The following is a 21,646-nucleotide window of genomic DNA, read 5'->3' on the forward strand; positions in this document are numbered from 1 at the left end:
TCTACACGAAAACCGCTCTTTAGTTGCAGCGATTAATTAACACGTCATATTCTCTTAGCTTCATCAAGAGAATTTAGTGAGCCCCTATGGAGGGCAACGTATCCATTTGATTAAGCGTTACCACGGGTATTTTTTCATACTTATTACATTCCACGAAACTAATTAATCGTGTATGCAGTAAATCACTCTTACTTTAAACTAATAAGCCAACGATCATTTATTTTTTAACTAATAATATTCTGCAAAGTGTGCCCATATCAGTCAATGATACCTCTGAAGAATTTCAAAAAGTAACGATTGCCTACTCTTATTTTACTTCGTTCGTTACTTTTCAGAGGGAGGAAAATAGTAACAGTATACAAGATCATTTTCTGATCATGATACAATTAAATTAAAAGGCACATGATCATCATCATCAGACGGCTCGTTTAAATAAAGAAAAACTTAATGACGAATTAAACAACAACGAGATTTATCGAAGGGGGATCTCTCATGCTAAGTCAGAGCGCCTTATGAGCCATCAGGCGATGCGAAATTACCTTCGACAAATCACGAATTTTCAGGAAAATGTTTAAATATTTCTCCTCCAATTTTTCACAGGATTTTTTTCGTAATTTCAGCTAAAAATTCTGAAAAGTTCATGGAAAATTACTCATACTTTGCTTCAAAAATACAAATTTTTTAAAGAAGGAATTTGCGGCTGGATACGAATGCATATACGGCGTTTACACTTAGCACGGCAGAGATACAGCCTCAAAAAAGTTTTCCCCTCTTGAAAACTGGTTCCTGTTTGCGAGTATTTTAACTATCGCTGAAAAACAACGAACACTCCTGAAACTTCCGTGCAAAGTATATTCCTAAAATACTCAATCAATCAGAAAAACGTAAATGATGATAAATTGAAGAATTATATTTGGCGTTTCCAAAGGAATACGCATTTTGTCGCTAATATGTAGGATTTAACTCTCGAGATCTAGTCCGATATAATTCAAGATTTCGTCGACTTTATTAAGGCAAAAAGTCGGTACCACTAACTATTAGATTGATTTATTTTAAAATATGGCCGTTTTTCATTTACAAGAACATTTTTTTCTCAACTGCACCTACGTAAAGACGGCTGCTTATTTCATGAGACGCATAAATAATAAATAAAGAATCGACTTGACTGTTGTTTGAGAGGACGATTTCCCGAAGGAATGGTCGTAAAAAACAGCGCGGAATATGTAAGGGTACGTAAATGTCCGAACATTGATGTGTCCGTATGCAAAAAGACGAGCCAGGGTGACATTTTCATACTGCGGAAACGGTTCATTTTCCGTTCGGACGAAAACACGAAATAAGGGGAAAATCAATCTTGCGCAAAACTCGAACATCCAACAGAGGTAAGCGAGGAATGTGCCTCGAATATTGAGTATTCGTGTTTGAGCCCGGTCTTGCCGATTCTCACGTCTACACTGCCGTGCTATGGAAGAACGCCGTATGAGCATTTGAGAGTTGCCAAATTTCTTTCAATAAATAGTTTATTATCGAGGGAGGTTATGAATATATTTCCTGGAAATTTTTAGGAACTTTAGATCAAAATACTAACAAAATTCTCTGAAAAATTTGAAGAGAAATATTCATAAGTTTTACTAGGGAATTTGTGTTTTATCAAAGAACAGTTTGCAACGCCTGAAGGTTTATACGGCGTTTTTCCTTAGCACGGCAATACACGATTCTCATGAAAATTCCAGTTGAGGTAAGGGTGACTCGCCCTCGATGGAAGGAAAAACGACTGCTGATCAGTTCATCGTCCAGCTCAAAATTGCAGCTCTTGAAAAATATTTTTTTAAAAATGAAGAAATTCTCACGCTCGTATAGCATAATACCTACACTGCCGTGCTAAGGAATAAAACCATATAAACGCTCAGACGTTGTCGTATTTCCCCAAAGAAAACCCGGATTAACTGGGAAAATTGTCAATATTTTTCTTAAAATTTTTCGGATGATGTTGTTCGCTACTTCTAGGTGAAGTTCCTGAAAATGTCAAGGAAAAATACTCATCACATTCCTCAAAAATAAGAATTTTATAGAAGGAGATTTGGCAGCTCTCGAATGTTCATACGGCGTTCTTTCTTAGCACGGCAGTACACCACAGATTGCGGTAAGTGATTCATGAACGTGTGATAAACGTACAAAAATATTAGCGAGTTAATATTATATTTTAAAAACAATATTGGTGCTAAGATTTTTCAATTACCTCAACGGTAATTATTGTTTGTCCTTATTCTTTATTACTTACATAACATTCAAGTATATCTTTAAAGCTTTGCTTGAAATAATTGTTAGGAAGAAAGGGAAAGAAGAAAATGTATTGAGCTTCCGCCTAGAATTGCTTCTAGAAAGATGCGTTTAATAGTATCGGGTCGGTATGTATTTCTTTCGAAAAGAATACAAATCATATACATTTATCGATTACCACGTAGTACGATTTTTGACGTGTTTAATTAGACATGGGTATAAATGTGTTTTATTCGTACACCATCAAAATTATCTGTTGAAAAAAAGCTGGTAGTTGCTAAAAAAGTGTAATTTCATTGAAATTTGCCTCTATGTGCTGTCTGCAAAACATGTATTTGGAGCCGCTTCCTGACTGAATCCATACACTGCATGGAAAATCAATGCTCATAAAGTGATCAAACGTGGCGTCGCGTGAATTCTATTTACCCCTGTATACTGCCGTCGTACCACTGCGTGCACTATGCAAATGATCATCGAGCAACCCATATCGGAACTGGAGCCTAACAACCAGAATCGAAGCCTCGGATTGGCGGCTTGGTAATGAAAGGCTATACGCAACCCAAATTTCGGGAGGGAAGCAAGCGAACATAATATAATTTTACTAATATATTTAAGAGAGTATTGTGCGCTGTTGATTCACCATTGCGCCTAGGAAATCATTTTCGCATATTTAGACTTGTGATGTCGCAGAGCTCCTGTTACATTCCATTCTTTCGAAGGACCAATGGTCATCGGTTTTGTTCCAAAGCCCGTGCGCTTCATCAGGATTTATCTTTAAAAATTCTGCCCTTAAACTTAAAAATTAGTTTTCACAAAGGCGGAAAAATCCAAACAAAGGACGACTCATTAAGTAGGTCAAAGGAGACTCTAAAAATTTTGCTCAGATACGTAACTAATTGCGATTTCAAGGGTCGATAATATCGTGATACATTTAAATAGTGCATTTCTCGGATAATTGACAATGTCGGGATAAAAATCGGTAATGGTTTACTTTGTTGGCACCACAGGCAAGATATCTTTGTAATATAAACGAATAGTTGAAATCGCTCTTCTATCTTGAATCCTCGCGGTATAGCCCGTCGTTGGCACCGCGTCGCCCCACTCAGAGGGAGAAGTGGTGAGTGACTGGAAGTCAAAACGCCTTCTTTTTCGTGCGTATGCAACACGGACATCCATCGAGCTCGAATAGTTGCATCAAGGCGCTACAATGAAATTCGGTCAGTATCCGTCGCATGCGACCCTAACTGAAGCTTGATTGTTTCTTTTACGACGTAACTTTTTTCCAGCGTTGTCTATTTTGCCGATGGAGGAAACTATCACTAATTTTTATCGCGACGTTGTCAGTTTTCTGAATAATTCTTAGATTGTTTCAATATATAGCAACATTGCCGTCCTTAAATGTAAGCTGCGGCACCTACTCTTTCTGATCTAAGAACGACGAAAGCAGCAGAGTCGTTTACTCGTGGTCTTTTCAATACAATTTTGAGCGTACATGTCAACGTGCTCGTACTTTTTTCGCTTAAAAATTTTAGAAAAAAGTCCAGTCAGAAATGCGAATCAAGTTTTGGTTGATTCAGAGCACAGTGCGGTGGGTCCGAAGCTTGTAGAAAATATGTTTCACATTACGATCATCGCGGATCGGAGCATCAATGGACTGAGTTAAAAAAAAAACAAATCAATAATGAAGTATCTAGATGAATGCATCCTAAAGTTCGCACATGAAATCCTTCGTAAGGCGTTGACAACAATCGAGTATATGTTGCTCCTCAAGTTTTTCTTTATTTCGGTATATGTGTTTTCAAACAACCTTCTTAAACATGTTCATCAGAATTTTGTACAGCCAAGTCTGAGAAATCCCTCCCTGGAAGTACTCGATTGAAATATAACACGATGTTTTACCAGGTTTTATAACTGAAACATGTTTCTGAGGGGTTTAGAGGAGTTAATTTCATCGATCAATTCAATCCCACGAATAAGGAATTCTATATACCTTCAGTGGCCTGGCGTGAATAATCGATTATAGATATTTGTCCATTTGAAGCTATGGTAAAGAATCTATTATCAAGGTGTTCGCTGCGGACACCCTGTTCATCGACCCTTTTCCATAGGTTTGAATGGCAGATCTATCGATATATCGCAAAGCACGCCACGCTATTGATACCTATTGTGCTTGTACCTTTATAAATAGGCACTTCCTGATAAAATTTTGAGAGAATACTTTTACTTTTGAAGAAAATATCTCTTATGTGCTTAACCCGAATGAAACTCAAAGTTGTCCACGAAACAAAGTGAGCATGATGTAAATCGAAAAAATGCCTGAAATCCTTTCAATTGATTATTAAAATTAGAACTTATCTGCGGCAGCTGGTGAGGTGCCGGTGCAGGGAGGGGGAGGGGGGGCTAGGCCGGAAGTGGGGCGGAAGTGCAGGGGTGGAGGGGGCGAGGGCGAGCACTGGGATATTTCCGTCTTGGCGGAAATTCCGGTTGATTATGATTGATAATGAGCCTTTTCGGGCGGGGGAGAGGAAACAGAAGCCGTGGGGCACGGCAAATCCAAAACGAGATTGAGTCATCTCCGGGGAGTGATCAAAAGCCTTGCCCTTTACCCCTCTCCCCTTCCCTCACCGTAATGTAGATTCTGATTAATCCATAAAACGCACAAGAACGGACCAATCCCCCTCCCCACCCCTCTACTACCACCACGAGTCTCTGACAAAGGTTGACTTCACAGTGGGTATTTTTCTTACAGTGCTCCTATTTCCCGGAACTTTTGAGATTTTCCTGAATTTTTCCCGGAACTTTTGAATTTCCCGCAATTTTAGTGGGAGATTATAATCTTCACTTGAAATATTCGATCAAAAATTACAGTGACGAAGTTCACTGATCAACACGGGTCAATCTGCCAAAAGTGTAGTCGCTGATTCCAGGAGGAATTATAGTGCTGATTCGGCAATTTTTGACCGTTGATTTACTGGAAAAGTTCGATTTTTCGCGAAAAATCGTATTTTTTTAAAGAGTATTCAATTTTCTAGAAAATCTGTGCACAACAGCGCGAGATCATTGTCGTTTTATGATTTAGCAGTCGAAAATACACGGGTATTCATGTATTGCAAGTACGTCATATTTTCCTTTCTGTTCGTAACATCGACTGATCGGTGGTGAAAAAAGAGGCTGAGAGTATATTAATTTACAACCAGTGGAATAAAAAATGATTTGGATACTCACCGATCTATCGAGACAGCTATGAGGCTGTAAACAGAGGCAGCGACAGAAACTCCTTGAACGTACGGAACGACTTTACACATGTACCACCCGAGAACCCACGCTGAAACAAAACAAAAACTCCATTTCAAATATGTAATTTAATGTCCGGATGATATTGTGTTGATTACAGATTTTGAGGTTAGTTTTCAAAGGCTATAGGTTAAAACTCAGGTGAAAGCACAGGGTAAAAAATCAAGGGTGTCACAATCTATATGGATGACGTCGAAAGCCCGACTTTTCAAAGAGCGATAAGTCGATAATATTGAACGCAGAAAGTTGTTGCTTGGACAAATCTTATTACTTTTAGCTTATCTGCAAGGATCAAGCATCAAAACACGATTCTTTGACCAACGCAACGGACCCATTTTTTTTTTCGTTTGAAAATTCGGGTCGGCGAACTGAACAGTGAGGGCAAAACAAACACGGAACACTGTGCATAGGTCACATCTGCACGAAATTTGGTGCTTAAGCGTCACCTCTACTGCCGTGCTAAGGAAAAACGCCGTATGAGCCTTCAGACGTTGCCAAGTTTCCTCCGATAAAAACCGAACTTACCGGAAAAATTGTGATAATTTTTTCCAAGAATTTCAGACAAAATTGTACTCAATTTAATCTAAAGTATCTGAAAATTTCAAGGGAAAATATGCATGAATGTTGTCAAAAATACATGTTTTATCAAGGAAAACTTGGCAACCCTCGAATGTTCATACGGGATTTTTCCTTAGCACGGCAGTCTAGCTCCATGCCGAGGAAGGAAGGCATGAAAGATGCTGCGGAGCGTTTCCAATAGGATGGCGAGGCAGAGTTCGATGGATGCGAGGAGCGAGGAATAATTAGCGATTAATTCTTTGTATTGCAACTTGCACCGTTAGCTTGCTCGCACTTTAAACATGAAGCAAGGCGCTCAATCACTCTTCAGAATGTGACGGCTTGCTGAGCCGATGCCGGTTCCAAGACCAGTGGTTCCCAACACGTTATCCATCGCACTTATCAATCAAAGCGACCCCTACTCTGGACCTACGACGGAGCTACATTTGGACGTATTTCTGCCAAACGAAACTATGAGCATTAAGACATGAGTCCTGAGACCCATAAAAATACATGTATAACAAGGCTCATGCCATAATGCCCATGGATCCGTTTGGCAGAAATACGACCATTTGGGTCATTCATCAAATGTTCCGTTCTTCCCCTACTGATCAGTGTTGGCACCTTGCCGTCTGGCGAGTGCAATGGACGGACACCTGTCTATGTCTGGTCCGGGACCATCATTGCAAAATAGAAATCACATTGCAACAGTCATATTTCATATCGGCATAAGCCATTGATTACTTTTTTCGAGTAATAGATGAACAATGATTTATGTTTTTTTTTTTTTTTTTTTTTTTTTTTTCAAAATTTGATAACATTTTTATCGGCGCGTTTAGTTAATGCACTCTGCTATCACGAGTTGTACCAACGTTGTTTCCAAATACATTTTAGTTCCAAATTTGGCTGGCTACGCTGCATAGAACATGGTAATTGATTAAAAAATCGGGCTGCAAGCCGAGTTTTATATTATTTCTCATCTAAATGTAGTTTGAAGTATACTTGATTAATTTATTTTTGGGTCGATTTTTTAATCAATTACCATGTTGTTTCCACACAGGGATCTTTGTCAACTAAACAAGGCGTAAATTCCTGAGCCCTTATTTTAAAACGTTTGGTTCCTTTCGACTAAATTCTGCCCATGCGGAGGCGAAATTTGTTGAAGCTCTCACAAAGAGGTATATTTTGATTGCATTTTGAGAAAGGAACCACAAGCATTCTAATGTCGCCAAGATTGTGCAACTTTTTTTAACTTGCAAATATAAAGTGATCATTTAAACAAGTTTTATCCTTACCCCCAATAAACTATAAATTCAATACAAAAATTACTTTTGCTTTTACTGTGTGCAAAGTTTCGGTAATTTTATTGCAAGGATTGTAAGTTCCACAATCCCAGCAACATTGGAATGTTTTTGGTTCCTTTCTGCAAAATGCGATTCATTTTCTCAATACTAGATGGTTAGATCTTAATGCTTGATGCCGGAATCACACGCTGAATTTCGCAGCTGAATGTCGTTGCTCAACAGTTGAATTTTCGTAATTTCAGGTCTTTTTCATCCACATTTGTATTAAACTTATTCAAATAGTTCAGAGGAACTGATAACTGCTGAGTCCCAATCCTTATCCGTGCCCTGAATTTTGCGTGTCACGTGCAACATTCAGGGCACCACTCAACAACGGACCGATGACTCCCACAATCCCACATTCAGCTACTTCCATCTACCCGTGTCCAGCGTGTGATTCTGGCTGGAGAGAATACGGCAGCGATGGATGCTGGAAATATTTAAAATCGTCAAAACTGAATTAAAGCATGATTCATCATGTCGGTGAGGTGCAGCAACCATCGCGATGAGGTGAGTTCAGTCTTCGGTGATCTGACTCCCTGCTGTTGGTGAGCCAAGATTGATGAACCGCAACAACCAAGAGCTGACACTTCAACACCAGGTAACTATTTTATATTTGAGGGGCTTGGAGGACAAGGCGCATGAGTGCAGTTTTTGAAAAAAATTGAGATATTAATGATTTAAAGAAAAACTAGTCGTAGTGCATAATCTGCGAAAACTCCACTCCCTAATTCCGATTTTTAAGCATCAAAAATTTAGTTTGAGCTTTCTTTCCGCTATAAGAATCCATGCAATTTCGAAACTTCAAACATGTAGTTCTCGGAATAGCAAAAACTGCACTAATACGCTTCGTCCCTCAAACCCCTCATTTATTCTACTACCTTAAGGCACTTTATTTTGCATCAATCCACAAAAAAGCAATAAACGCGATTCCTGCATGCCTTTATTTACAACTGAAACAAAAAACATCGAGTCTTATGGAAGGACACAACTTTAAACTTCTTCTAGCTCCTTTTTAAGCTCGATGCAACTTGTAGCGTTAATGTTAGACTTGGTCCAGTTGGGGATAGTTACTTTTAGTCGTATAGTCGGGGCCGGATTTACCTACTTGCCGTCCATAGGCCACCTGTATTTTGCCACTCCCTTCTCATTCGTTTTGAAACTTCAATAAAAACCATCAAGTGAACGCACCGGGGGGGGGGGGAGGGAGGTGCATAAGACGCTTTTACTCGTATTGGACACTTTTTTGCGAAAGCCCTGTCAACACTACTAGCAAAAGTTCACGAAACTTCGCGCGGAATTTAAGTTTCGTAGACCTATCTCTGTGTAAAGAAGGCCTTCCATTTATGAGAAACGAACGAAAGAATTATGGAGGAACAAACATAAATGTGGTTTAATAATTGTAACTTCCGCCGCCGCGCCGACCGCACTGTGTTTGGCGCAATGCGCGAAGTATTCCTACAGTCTTGTAGGCGCTATGCGTTTCACGCCGCGCCGCGCTGACCCCACTGCGTTTGGCGCAATGCGTGAAGTATTCATGCGGTCTTGTAGGCGCTAATATGTGTTACGTGCCGATCGCTGCGCCGAGTGTTTCCTCTTTTCATTTCAAGTCCTCGTCATCAATGCTCTCTGCGCCGCGCCGTTCCAGGCCAAATTACTTGTTTGGTTTCTCTCTTAACTCGACTAATTAAAGGTGCTGTCTCTTGTATCACCGAAAGACGACACAATTAGAAATTACTATACTCTCAGGAAATGAGAACTATTGTCGCCTTTTTTCGTTTGTAATTTTTTTTCTGAATCCGATTTTTTTATATTTACATTTAAGAAAATTGCAAAATTTACCGCCCCCTTAATTTGCCGTCATGTGGCCGCCCCCTAAATCCGGCCCTGCGTATAGTTACTCATGACAAAGCCATCATTTATATCAGCGTGTCTCGATGTAAGTATTTTAGTTTTTTTGCGGGGTGCCGTCGAGTTATTAACACGGATGGGCAATCGAGGGTCCGTCGACACTGGAAAGCGAGGGGTGCGGCTAGGTCAGGTAAGTGTAATCGTAAGACGAGAAAAAGGGAGAACATTTGCGTTGACAGTGCTCTCTATCGCTGGCCCAAATCTACTGCACCGGCCATCAGCCATCCGTCCATCGGTGCCGGCCCCAGCCACGTGATTACCACACATCTCATTTGCTTGTCCACTCATTGACTCATTATCCATCCTAGTGCATTCGTGTCATTCTCTCTATTTCTACCAATGTTGCCGAATCAATTCCGCTCGTAAATCCTTAAAAAGTAAAATCGGAAAAATTTCTCGGAGCGTAACTATCAATATTTTTAAATCCCACCAAACGTCGCACAGTGGATTGAGTCGATCAGAGAGGTCGGACATGAAACTTTCGACCAAAAATGAAAATGTTGATGTTAATTTCGTCCTATTTTAAGGTTCAAGGGGTGCATTCAGAAGAAAATTTCACGAAGAAACCAATGGAACCACTTTCAGAACCTCAAAATTTTGCATAAACGGAATTACGAACGTTTAAAGTTTCCAAATTTTGTCCGACTTCTCCTATTGACTCGATCCACTGTGCGTCGGTGTATCCACATGTTTTTTTAACATATTTTATCAATTCCTGTTTGATTTTTTATTCTCATCCTCCAGAGACTAGATCTGCAGAAAGTTTTCAGTTGACGGAATATAGTACGAATAATGTTATTTTTTTCTTTTTTCCTCTTTAAATACCCCCGAGATGATAATCCTGCACTTTTCAGGTAAAGCCTCATCCCCCGCACTCCCTACTCATTAACTAACCTTAGGCAACCATCATTTGAGACCATCAAACTCAGATGGCCTAGCCGGGAATCGAACCCGGGCCTCCCTGATTACCTGAATTGTTGATATATATTATAGATATATTATCCCTGAAATGGAACCATTTTAGCTAGTAGATTGTGGTCTTCAAGAGGGGAGGGAGTAAGGGGAGAAAATAGCGGTTGGTAAAAGAAAATTTGGAAGAATGGTTGAAGAAAGTTGAAGGAGCATGTTTTTTTCAAATTGCACCCTCTGCTGGACCATATTAGCTCCATGACGTCCTGTTACAAGTAATCAAATAACGAGGCATTGAAATTTTGCAACCCAGTTCCAAAAAGAACCGTCATTTACGTATTGACAATTCAAATTGATTCCAGTCGTCAGCTGCGTCGTCAGAAGCCCGTAGAAAAAGGAAATGTGTCAAGAGTGCTTGTCACAGCCACGCTACGCGACAAAGACACCCTCCCCCCCCCCCACTTTGCGGGTGAAAGGGTTGAAGCAAGGAGACGTCAAAAGGAAGTTATCGCTCGAAAAGATTGTTTAGTAATCGATACTGAAATTTTTATTTCTACAAGCAGTGGGTCGGTTGGCATGATTGCGGTCTCCGAGCACTCGAAGAAAGTAGGGCAGTTGCAAGGGCCGGAATATTGAATATCTTAATCGGACGACGAATTGATGCATTCTGAATAACAGAGTCAAAGTAAACGTGTTACTGTATAATCCATGGACTATATCGTTTATTTCATCGAAGACCAATACGCTAACAGACAAGCAAAGCTTGTACCGTTTTAGTTGGAATCCTGATCAATCTTCTTCAAATGGAGTTGCGGATAGGAAACGACAGTACGTTATGCCTTTTCATTTTTGCGAGAAACGGTCGTTTCACACTGTCGATTGCTATACCCAGACTGAGGAGGCCGATTAAAATTCTACTGTATAATGGAGTGAAAAAGGTAGAGGGATTAAGACGAGTTGAACGGATACAGATTGGATACGAGGTGAATGAGAAGGAACTGTAGAGGCATGAAATGTTATACACGAGAGCGAACTATCTCATTTTAATGCTTCCAGAATGGTGACTATTTGATGAGTGATCCAGTGATCCCAGATCCTTTTGAAGTTCTGTTATTATTTAGAGATTTGCAGTTTTAAATTCTTACAAATATGTCAGAATACTTTTGCACACACTTTTACGTGAGTTGCTATTCATGGGCACCGGTATAAAAATCTCCTTCAAAAACGTTTGATACTACAGTGGAACCTCTAACGTCAAAACAGTTGCTTGTTTTTATTGTGGTTGCAGGTCGAACTCCGTTTTCGCGCAGGGTTTTTATTTCTTTCGTCTTCATCTCCATTTTTGTAAAAAAAAATTTAACAGATAACAAATATTTAGAATGAAAACAAATTACGATAGTATCGAAAGAAAATAGGAAAGCATTTCTTAGTTTAAAAATTGAGATACATGAGAGTGGATCGGAACGAATGGAGTAAGTCAGCTCCTGCGACCTGAGATCGGAAGAGGGCGTCGATATTAAATCGGAATCACAACGTCTTTGGATGAACTTTGTTGCTAGGAACTTCGCTTCGATTGTTGCCAAACTTAAAACTTTCAGGTTTTTCAGTTTAGTAGCGGATATGAATAGGGAGGGCAAGCCCTTGTACCCTTGGGCGGACGTTTAGAACTATATTTGAGGGGTTTGGAGGACAAGTCGTGTAAGTGCAGTTGTTGCTATTTCAAGAAAAACGTGTTTAAAGTTTCATCATCACAGGCGATCGTTATTGCTATTAATTTTTACTAGGAATTTTTTAGCCAACGTGCGTTAAAAATCATTGACTTGCGTCTCTTTGAGAGAAAATTTTGCTCGAATGAGCTTTTTCCCTCTGTATTGAGATTTTTAGCTTTATGCTGATTTTCAACGAGCGTTGGCTAAAAAATTCCAATTTACTTTCTATACCTCCTTCACTCATCGCAACCACCCGCTTTCACCAATAGGATCCCTCCATATCTCTAATGTCTTGTTTTTCTATAGCTTTGTCTACCTATTTCAACAATCAGCCCGGTCATTGCGTACCTAACGGCGCGGCGCAAGCCCCTCGGTCAGAGATGCTGGAGAAAAAGCGCAGGGGGTAAACCTGACAGCAGGCACTTGAATCCAGGAAAACGCGGAGCAGAGGTCACGTGACGGGATGTCTTCGCGCGAGGGACAAGATTGATTGTTTTTAAGTTTTCAAGGGTGTTGCCGGCTCGTGCCGAACCCCCCAGACCCTCAAACGTGACGGTCGACTTTTGAGGAGCGAGCTGGCGGCGCCGGCGACGGTTTTCAAATTCATTTGAACAACCTGATTAGATGGCTCCTTCCGCAGTTCCACGGTCCGCTTTTCGCCGTCGTTTCGGGCTTTCCTTCCCTCCGCCCCACCGGATCGCCCCTCGCCGGAAACAACCCCCCAGGGACGCAGCGGCTCGGCCTCCTTCCCGATATTTGAGGTTACAACTTCGATATTGTCTTCCTCGGCCAAATTACGACTCGTCTCCTCCGAATTGGATTAGTTTCTCCTACAAAATTTTAACGCGCCACCACACACGCTCAAACTTCCTCGCTCCTTTTCATCTTTTTCCCTCTTCTAACCCCCATCCTCCCCCCCCCTCTCTAAGTCCCAAGCTGCACGATCCCAGTCGGACAGCAAGATGTCGAGCAAAGCAGAGGCGTTTGAGAATTATTGCAAGTGTTCGTCCTAAAATCCTGCAGAGGCAAAGCCAGCAATTTGGCAACACCGTATTTTATCTATTTAAACCCATGCTAAATAATCGATTCTTGTTGGAGCACCTGGCTCCTCCAAGAATCGATACATTTACATGGGTTTAAATGGAGGAAAGACAATGTTGCCAATTTGCTGGATCCACCGATGAAATCCTGGTCGATGGGACCCAGCCAATAAGATAGGTGGAGCAAGCCGGAGGAAGAAGGGAGTATTTTTGCACACCAACGTCGAGATTTTGCGACAAATATCGGCTTCGATCAAGGCAATGAATATTTCATCGAGTTGCTCATCAAGTATTATCGAAGGTGGAAATAATACATTGATATCGTGTCGTTAACTTGTGCCGAGAAATTAATGTCCCGTCTTTTTACGTTGCTGATTCGTCTTCGAGCATCGAAGTGTTTTCATTCGTACTTAAACGGGACGAATTTCGCTCATCAAGGGCATCACATTAAGCAAAATCAATAAACGGATAAGAGGACCGACATACTCTTAATTTCAAAACCGATGTTACACTCAGCTTTAAATTTGGCGAATTAGATTTTCACCAGCGAGGCGGGTTGCTGTATATAAGGCGATGAAGGCGCGAGGCACGGTGCAGAAAAGGTACCCCAGCCCCTGAGCCCATTTCGCCTCACTTCGTCCGAATTTGCCAACTCTCTCGGAAAATTCAATATCCAATGTAGCCTCCTACTGAGTCAACTGATGATCGCTTCAATTTGGCTCGCATGCACTGCTCGTTAGAAGAGAGTTCCGGAACTCGGTGTGGAAGAGGGGGGAGGACTAATAATTCAACCTGATTGCCAGAAAATCGCGCTCTCAGTAGCAAGCAGCAGAGTTGCCGTAACTTACGTTGAATTCAACGTGTAATACATAGTAAAAATGGAGGAAATATACTGCGGTTTCCATCACACAGGGCTACGGAAGCGTGCGATACTGCGGATGATTACTTCTCTTCCCCTCCTCCAGCTTTTTCGCCATTTGGATGAATAATTTCTTCAACAGCTTTTGATTTTTCCCGCGTTTAAATCCAATTCAAATCTAGCGCTGTTCACTCGCACGTACAGCTTTTCTACTTGTTTTGCTGGCTCTAACCTTTTTGACGGTTAATCCCTCTCCAGCACCGGGGAGACAGGATTCATCGGACTTCCTTTGTTAAGAATTGCAATGAGAATTTAATCTTTTCATCGCAGAAATAAACTTGGTAGAAGGTAAAATACCTGCAGCGATTCACAATAAAGTCCTATACCTATTTTCCAAAAAATCCCATCAATACAAAATTAAATTGTTTTTCTTTCTTTAAAGAAAAAGAATAAAGAGTATTTTCAAAGTCAAAATGATAAAAATAAGTCTTATCTACCGACACAGATTATCACCTAATCAGGGCCGGATTCACCTACTTTCCGCCCATAGGCCGCCTGTATTTTGCCGCCCCTTTCTCATTCGTTTTGAAACATCAATACAAACCATCAAGTGAACGTGCCGGAGGGAGCAGAGGGGTGCATAAGACGCGTTTACTCGTGTTGGACACTTTTTTGCGAAAGCCCTGTCAACACTATCAGCAAAAGTTAACGGAACTTTGCGCGAAAGTTAAGTTCCGTAAACCTATCTCTGTGTGAAAGAGGTCTTCCATTTATGAGAAGCGAACGAAAAAATTATGGAAGAACAAACATAAATGTGGTTTAATAATTGTAACTTCCGCCGCCGCGCCGACCGCTCTGTGTTTCGCGCAATGCGTGAAGTATTCCTACAGTCTTGAAGGCGCTATGCGTTTCACGCCGCGCCGCGCTGACCGCACTGTGTTTGGCGCAATGCGTGAAGTATTTATGCGCTCTTGTAGGCGCTAATAAGTGTTGTGTGCCGACCGCTGCGCCGAGGGTTTCTCCTTTTCATTTCAAGTCCTCGTCATCAATACTCTCTGTGCCGCGCCGCTACAGGCCAAATTGCGTGTTTAGTTTCTCTCTTAACTCGACTAATTAAAGGGGCTGTCTCTTGTATTACCGAAAGACGACACAATTAGAAATTACTATACTTTCAGGAAATGAGAGATTTGTAGCCTTCTCTCGTTTTTAATTTTTTTTCTGAATCAGATTTTTTTCATACCTACATTTAAAAAAATTGCAAAATTTGCCGCCCCCTACATTTTCCGTCATGGGCCGCGACCCATGTGGCTACCCCCTAACTCCGGCCCTGCATATAATTTATCTGAAACTTAGCAGAGGATATTTTTTGATCTAATGGATCAATTTAATAAGAGATAAAATGGAACCAAATTTTCCCATTTACAATTGGAAATCGCAAGATTTACAGAGAGCCTCCCGTTACAGGGAGCTCTGCCTTGTCGTGCTAGGGAAAAATGCCGTATGAGCATTCGAATGTTGCTAAATTTCCTCTAAATAAAAAATAATTAATAATTTTCCTTAAAATTTTCGAACTATTTAGATCAAAGTGCGAGGTGAATTCTCTTAAAAATCGGGGGGAAAATATTAATGATATTCCCAAAAAATCGCGGGATTTATCAAAGGAAATTTGGCAAGGCCTGAAGGCTTATACGGCGCTTTTTCTTAGCCCGGGAGTGTGGCATATTCTGCCGTGCAAAGAAAGAACGCCGTATGAGCCCTCAGACGTTGCCAAGTTTCCTCCGATAAAAACCTAAATTACAGGGAAAATTGCGTCTATCATTTTCCGAAATTTTCAGACAATTTTGTACGTAATTAAATCCAAAATATCTGAAAATTTCGAGGAAGAATATGCATAAATGTTGTCAAAAATACATGTTTTATCAAGAGAGATCCGGCAACTCTCGAATGCTCATAAGGCGTTCTTCCTTAGCACGGCAGTACTGTGCATTAGAGTCCCTTTATACTGAGAGTCAAGACAATGTGAATCCATTTCTGATTGGTTCCCGTATTTTAGGCCTTCACGGTGTCACAAACGGGAATAAAGATTACATTTACACCGATTGCAAAGATGGAGAATAATCTGGAATGGACCAGGGAATTACGGGTTCGGCAAGGAACAAACGGAATGAAAGAAGGAACGGAGAAAGGAATTTGAAAAAGGGCCGATCAAAGATTACAAAAAACGTTCAATTTCTGTAATCTTTATTCCCGTTTGTGACTCCATGAGGGGGTGTTGTCTTGACACTCAGTATAAAGGGACTCTACTGTGCATGTGCTCACTTGACAACGCGAGAGGGCGCGGGCCCGTGTCTGAGAGACCCCGTTCATTTATTTACAAACAAAACACGAGACGTCTACAAACATTTCAGGTCAGCGTCAAAGTTGTTGCTGGCGGGGTGAAGCGAAGGGGAAGCTGGGAGAGACCGAGACTCGTGGAATATCACATAAATACGTATAATTAATCATTGAACATTAAAACGGTGTGGAGCACGGCGCGGTGGTTGGCGCAAGACTCCGAGCCGGGGTAGGTAGGCGGTAGCGAGGATGCTAAGTGAAGTGTCGCAAAGTGTTGTAGTTGTTGAAACTTTGCCCCCGAAAGAGCAGGAGCCAAAATCCAACCCCGCCGCCAGCAGCTCTCATACTCTGACACGACAAGAGCACGCATGAACAAGAGACTCAGCAACTGGTGCTTTTCATTTCGTTTTGATCTTTTTGCGTCCTTAAAAGTACCCCATGACCATGTGTTTCTCACACTGAAAACAAAATCTCGGTGTATTTACTAAGAAAAGGGTAAAATTACCAAGAATTCAGGTAAAATGGTATAATTACCATTTATAGAATTGGTAATTTTACCGAGAAATCTCGGTAAAATTATTGAACTTTCTCGGTAATTTTACTGGACCTTGGTGAAAACGCCAATATTTTTTATCGACTATGGTAGAATTACCGAGATAAAATGGCAAAGTTACCGGGAATTGATTACCAATAAAAGTGGTATTCTTACTTGAGAAAAACAGTAAAAATACCGATTTTTAGGTAAGCTTACCAGTCTGTCTCGGTAAAATTACCAATAATTGGTAAAAAAAAGTGAGATGGTAAAGGTACCAACGGACCTTGGTAAAAACGACGAGAATTTTTTCAGTGCACCTTTCCATAGGTAGAGGTATTACGGACAAAATAATTGATTCCCAATGTACAGGAAAGAACTGCTGCCACTGCGGGTCTGTTATATTGTGCACATTGTGCAAGTTCTTTTGTCTAATAGGAAAAACTTGAAAATTCAATCCGTTTTTCTCGAAACTTCATTTCGGCACTTATAGCTCTGTCGCTATCACGGCAGTAATGCTTAATAAGATGTAAGCGCGACCAGAGAGAAACTCAACGTTGCCGTGCGGCATGGAGTAGAGAGAGTGGAGAAGAGGGCGGGGGCGGAGGTTGGGCGGTGTTGGATAAAAATCAATGTAATTAGCAGGCCGTATAATCACATTGTTTGAAGGCTCGTAAAAGCTAGACAATTAAAGCCAGGTCGCTCTGTTCATTAGAGTTTCGATGGCGTGGCGTGCGCCGTGCGTGTTCCGCGGTTACAACCCCTTTCTCTCGGCCTCTCCATCCGAGACACCCTCCTCACCTAAACTCTCCCTCTTCCAGCTATGCTGACATGCCAAGGAAGAACGCCGTATGAGTCTCTTGGCGTTGCCAAATTTCCTTTGATAAAATGAGATTTTTCGTCGGAGTCTGTGAATATATTTTTTGTTCAATTTTTCAGAGAATTTCATTCGCGAGCGGATCAACACTATCTGAAAATTTCAAGGGAGAATATATACTAGAGTACCTGTATAGCGAGAGTATGGGCAGACGTGAAACTCTGAAAATCCATCAGGTCTTCACCGATGCTTCTGCGAATACAATGAGGGCCCAGAAACGCAGCCAACCTAAATGAATTTCAATTATCCAGAACGATTTACTAATACTGTTGTTACGAACCGTCGTTTATAAAGCACGTATATGACTCAGTTTTTGCATAAATCTACTCATTTATGCGGAAGAACGACCATTTCTGTACATTCTTGGTCATCTTGGTTAGAATTGGAATTTGCAGACTCTGCAGACTGGCAGTGAAATTTTGTGTGTTGGAAGTTGGTTAAAAAGATGGCTGCACTTTCGGGCCCAATAGACCCTTTGAAGACCTCCATGAAGCGATCTGTCCATACTCTCGCTATACAGGTACTCTGGAATATACATAACTCTTTTCGAAAATAACCGTTTTTTCCAAGGAAGTTTGACAACTTTCGAATTTTCATACGACGTTTTTCTGTAGCATGGCATGGCTATGGCCTGCTCAAACTAGAAAATTGTTAAGTAAGAGTTCGGCTCAGACTCGTATGTAACTAAAATCGAGGGAAGATACAGAGGAAAATTTGTAGCCACTTGAGAAGGTGGGTTCATATTTTTTGGCCCACAAAATACCGTTTTTCAAGCTTCTTGTCGCTCTTGTGCATGGCCTTCAATGGCCCCATAGACCATGAGCGGAGAAGCTGCGATCATCAGTTACAAGTCGATTTTATCGTTATCAACAGGGCTGGATTTAGGGGGTGGCCACATAGGCCTCGGCCCATGGCAGCAAATTTAGCGGGCGGCAAATTTTGCATTTTTTATTAATGTAGGTAAAAAAAATCGGATTCAGGAAAAAAATTACAAACAAGGAAAGGCGACTAAATCTCCACTTCCTGAGAGTATGGTAATTTCTAATTTTGTCTTCTTTCCGTGTTACAAGAGACAGCACTTTTAGTTAGTCTAGTTAAGAGAGAAACTGAACACACAATTTGGCTTATAGTGGCGCGGCGCAGAGAGCATTGATGACGAGGACTTGAGATGAAAATAGAAACCCTCGGCGCAGCGGTCGGTATGTAACACATATTAGCGCCTACAAGACTGCATGGATACTTCACGCATTGCGTCAAAAACAGTGCACTCAGCAGCGGTCGGCGTGAATCGCATAGCGCCTACAAGACTGTAGGAATACTTTAATTCAATTTTTCAAATTCACTTTTTTCTCTTTTTTCTTTTTTTTTCGAAACCTAATTTTTTCACTTACGGCTTTCTTTGATAACACAGCGGCGTCGCGTCGCAGCGCGGCTTCAATGTAAAATATTTAACGGTTTAAAATTTGGGCATGAGGTCCAAACACGTTCAAATTCAGTGGAACAAAACATAGGTTTTCGCCAACTCCTGATTCTTCGCGTTCTCCTTTTACACTCTACGCACTTTTTTATTTGTCGACAGGAAGTTTAAAGATGTCGACAACCCAAAGCGCTTCTCAAATACGAACGTATTAGACCTTTCCCGCTTTTTTTTCTACAGTGCTCGCCAGAATGGGTCAGTTACACTCATGAAATACAGCCAAATAATTCACTCTTACGGGTGAAATTGCATGAAAATCACCGAAATCCATTCCTAAACGCGCAATCTACGTAGTTTGTAGCATGCTTTTTCAAGTTTCCCGCGTCCTCGGGCAGTTTTTCTCGGTCACCGCCGACTAGGTTTGCACAGGCAGAGGAGTTCAAGAACTAACCCAACTAAACAAACAATTTCACTAACTTTTTTCATTGTATGATTTTAATCGTTTTCAAGCGTTTGTTACCCTTTTCTTTCTTTAATTGGCACAAACAAAAGCTTCATAGCAATTAAAGTCTTACGCAAAGAGAGTTTATAACAGGTCGCGAGATTGTTTGTTAATTTATAGGTAAAGTCTCTCTTCGGGCAAACCTGCAGACTGCCGACCACCGAGGAAATCTGCCCAAATACGCGGTAAATTTGAAAAAGCGTGGTCCAAACCACGCAGATTGCACGCTGAGGAATGGATTCCAGACTTTACTGATGTGTCCTACGTAATTTTCGAGTGAATTTACGCTTAGAAAGTACATTATTGGCCGTAACTCTTGCAAGCGACAGACCCATTCGACTACCTTCCAAAAGAAAAACCATCCGTCACCGGCCAGATTTTTGCGGAAACTCCGGTTGTCCGAGAGAACACGACGTATTTTGATGGCGTATGAGGAGTCGCTGAGCTCACGAGTTGAGAGCCTGTTGCGGGCCAAGAACAGATGGGGAACGGGGAGAGGGAAGGGATGGAAGCAATACTACGAGTCGGGAGTGCTAGTCCAGTAAACGAAGGGATTTATGCGGAACAAATTAGTAACAAGCTGAAATTTTTACCGCTGATTATACCCACTGAGGGGCGTATTTTCACAAAAGTCCCCATTCCTAGCCCCCTAGGGATTTTTGCTAGCCCCCCTCAAAGTTGAAAAATCCCCCCTTCCAATTAAACTGCTGTAACTTGGCTCCTATTATAGTTAGACACCTCAATTTTTTTTTAAATTGTTCGTATTGATACGTACGTTAAAATGAAACCATTGGTCATCAAAATTTATCAAGAGATCGTTAAGAAAATTTTAAAACAAATTCAAAATTTATGAAATGGAATTATTTTTTTTTAAATAAATCGGAATAACTCCGTTATCGATTAAAAAATGGAATTTATACTTATATGAAAATTTTTAGAGGACGCAATTTCCTATCAAATGGTGTATTGGAAGTTAAGGTAGGAGCAAAGGGTGAGGATGAGAGGGGGGTGGAAGTCCGGCAGAGCGCGGCTCAGCGCGGCGCAGCGCAGCGTATAATAACACGCAGCACTCACATAGAACCGCCCCAACTCAATGCTTCATGGCGGCATGTTTCTCAAAAAGCCCACTCCTAGAATTTTTTTTTTCTTCAATTCTAAGAGGGCAACATTCTTGTGAACTGCAAATAAATTTTATCTTTCAAAACCATAAATTTTTCAATATGTTTGGCTATAAATAATTACATTATATTTGAATGAAGCTGTTTCCACTTGGACGCGTTTTCGCTTCCTTCCTTTTTTTTATTTATTTTTTTGAGAGTGAAACATTTTGAAACTTACAATTAGTTAGTAGTAAACATGACTGAATAAGAGGAATAAATGAGTATAGAATTAGATTGAGGTGGAAATTTATGGATATCTTTAATTACCTAATAGTTTTACTTATGAAAGAACACACAGCTCTACGAAAAATTAGAGCAAAAACAAATATTTAATACGAAAGAAAATGCCTACATGGGTATTACAAAAATGTCACCTTCTAAGCGATGTACTCTATTATTGATGGCATTCGTTAATTTTCAGGTTAAAATTAATTGAACAGCAAATAAAAGCAATCATCGTAAAAATTATCAGTAACAAAACAATAATGACATAAAATAACGAAAATGGACACATAAAGTTAGCTGTTAGCAAGTTCAAGACGATACTTAGAACTATTTCGGGCAAAAACCTATGGATGGTCCTCTTCAAATTCTTCGACGGCCTGTAATATATTTTTACACGTTCCGCCACTACAATTACGACACATAGCTGAACAACAGAGCCCTTTTTTAAAACATTTACAGTTTGTGCCACAACCAGACTCACAGTTACAGGAGGTCATCTATATAACATCATCAGGCGCAAAATTTAATGTAGAATGAATAGGTAATAAAAATTTTCTTTCATCGCTTATTCCCTCTTCTTCCCTCCATCCCCACTCTCTCGGGTCGAGAGAACTATTTCCAAGCCAAACTTGAATTTGATAGTAAACTCTAAAGCTATGCTGTTTCACCGCTAATGATGTTGGTGGAAGAGTCACC

The 21,646-nt window shown here is 40.7% G+C and overlaps 1 protein-coding gene across 1 annotated transcript in view; it reads right to left on the minus strand.

The window, feature by feature from the left end:
- The window catches only part of LOC109043193 (neuropeptide FF receptor 2), a 71,287-nt gene that overhangs the window by 38,271 nt on the left and 11,370 nt on the right, over positions 1 to 21,646 (minus strand). The window contains exon 2 of the mRNA XM_019060317.2: positions 5,506 to 5,605. Within this exon, the coding sequence (XP_018915862.2) occupies positions 5,506 to 5,605 (100 nt within the window). The remainder of the gene's footprint in view (positions 1 to 5,505; positions 5,606 to 21,646) is intronic.

Source organism: Bemisia tabaci, chromosome 1, assembly GCF_918797505.1.
Source record: "Bemisia tabaci chromosome 1, PGI_BMITA_v3".
NCBI classification, from domain to species: domain Eukaryota; kingdom Metazoa; phylum Arthropoda; class Insecta; order Hemiptera; family Aleyrodidae; genus Bemisia; species Bemisia tabaci.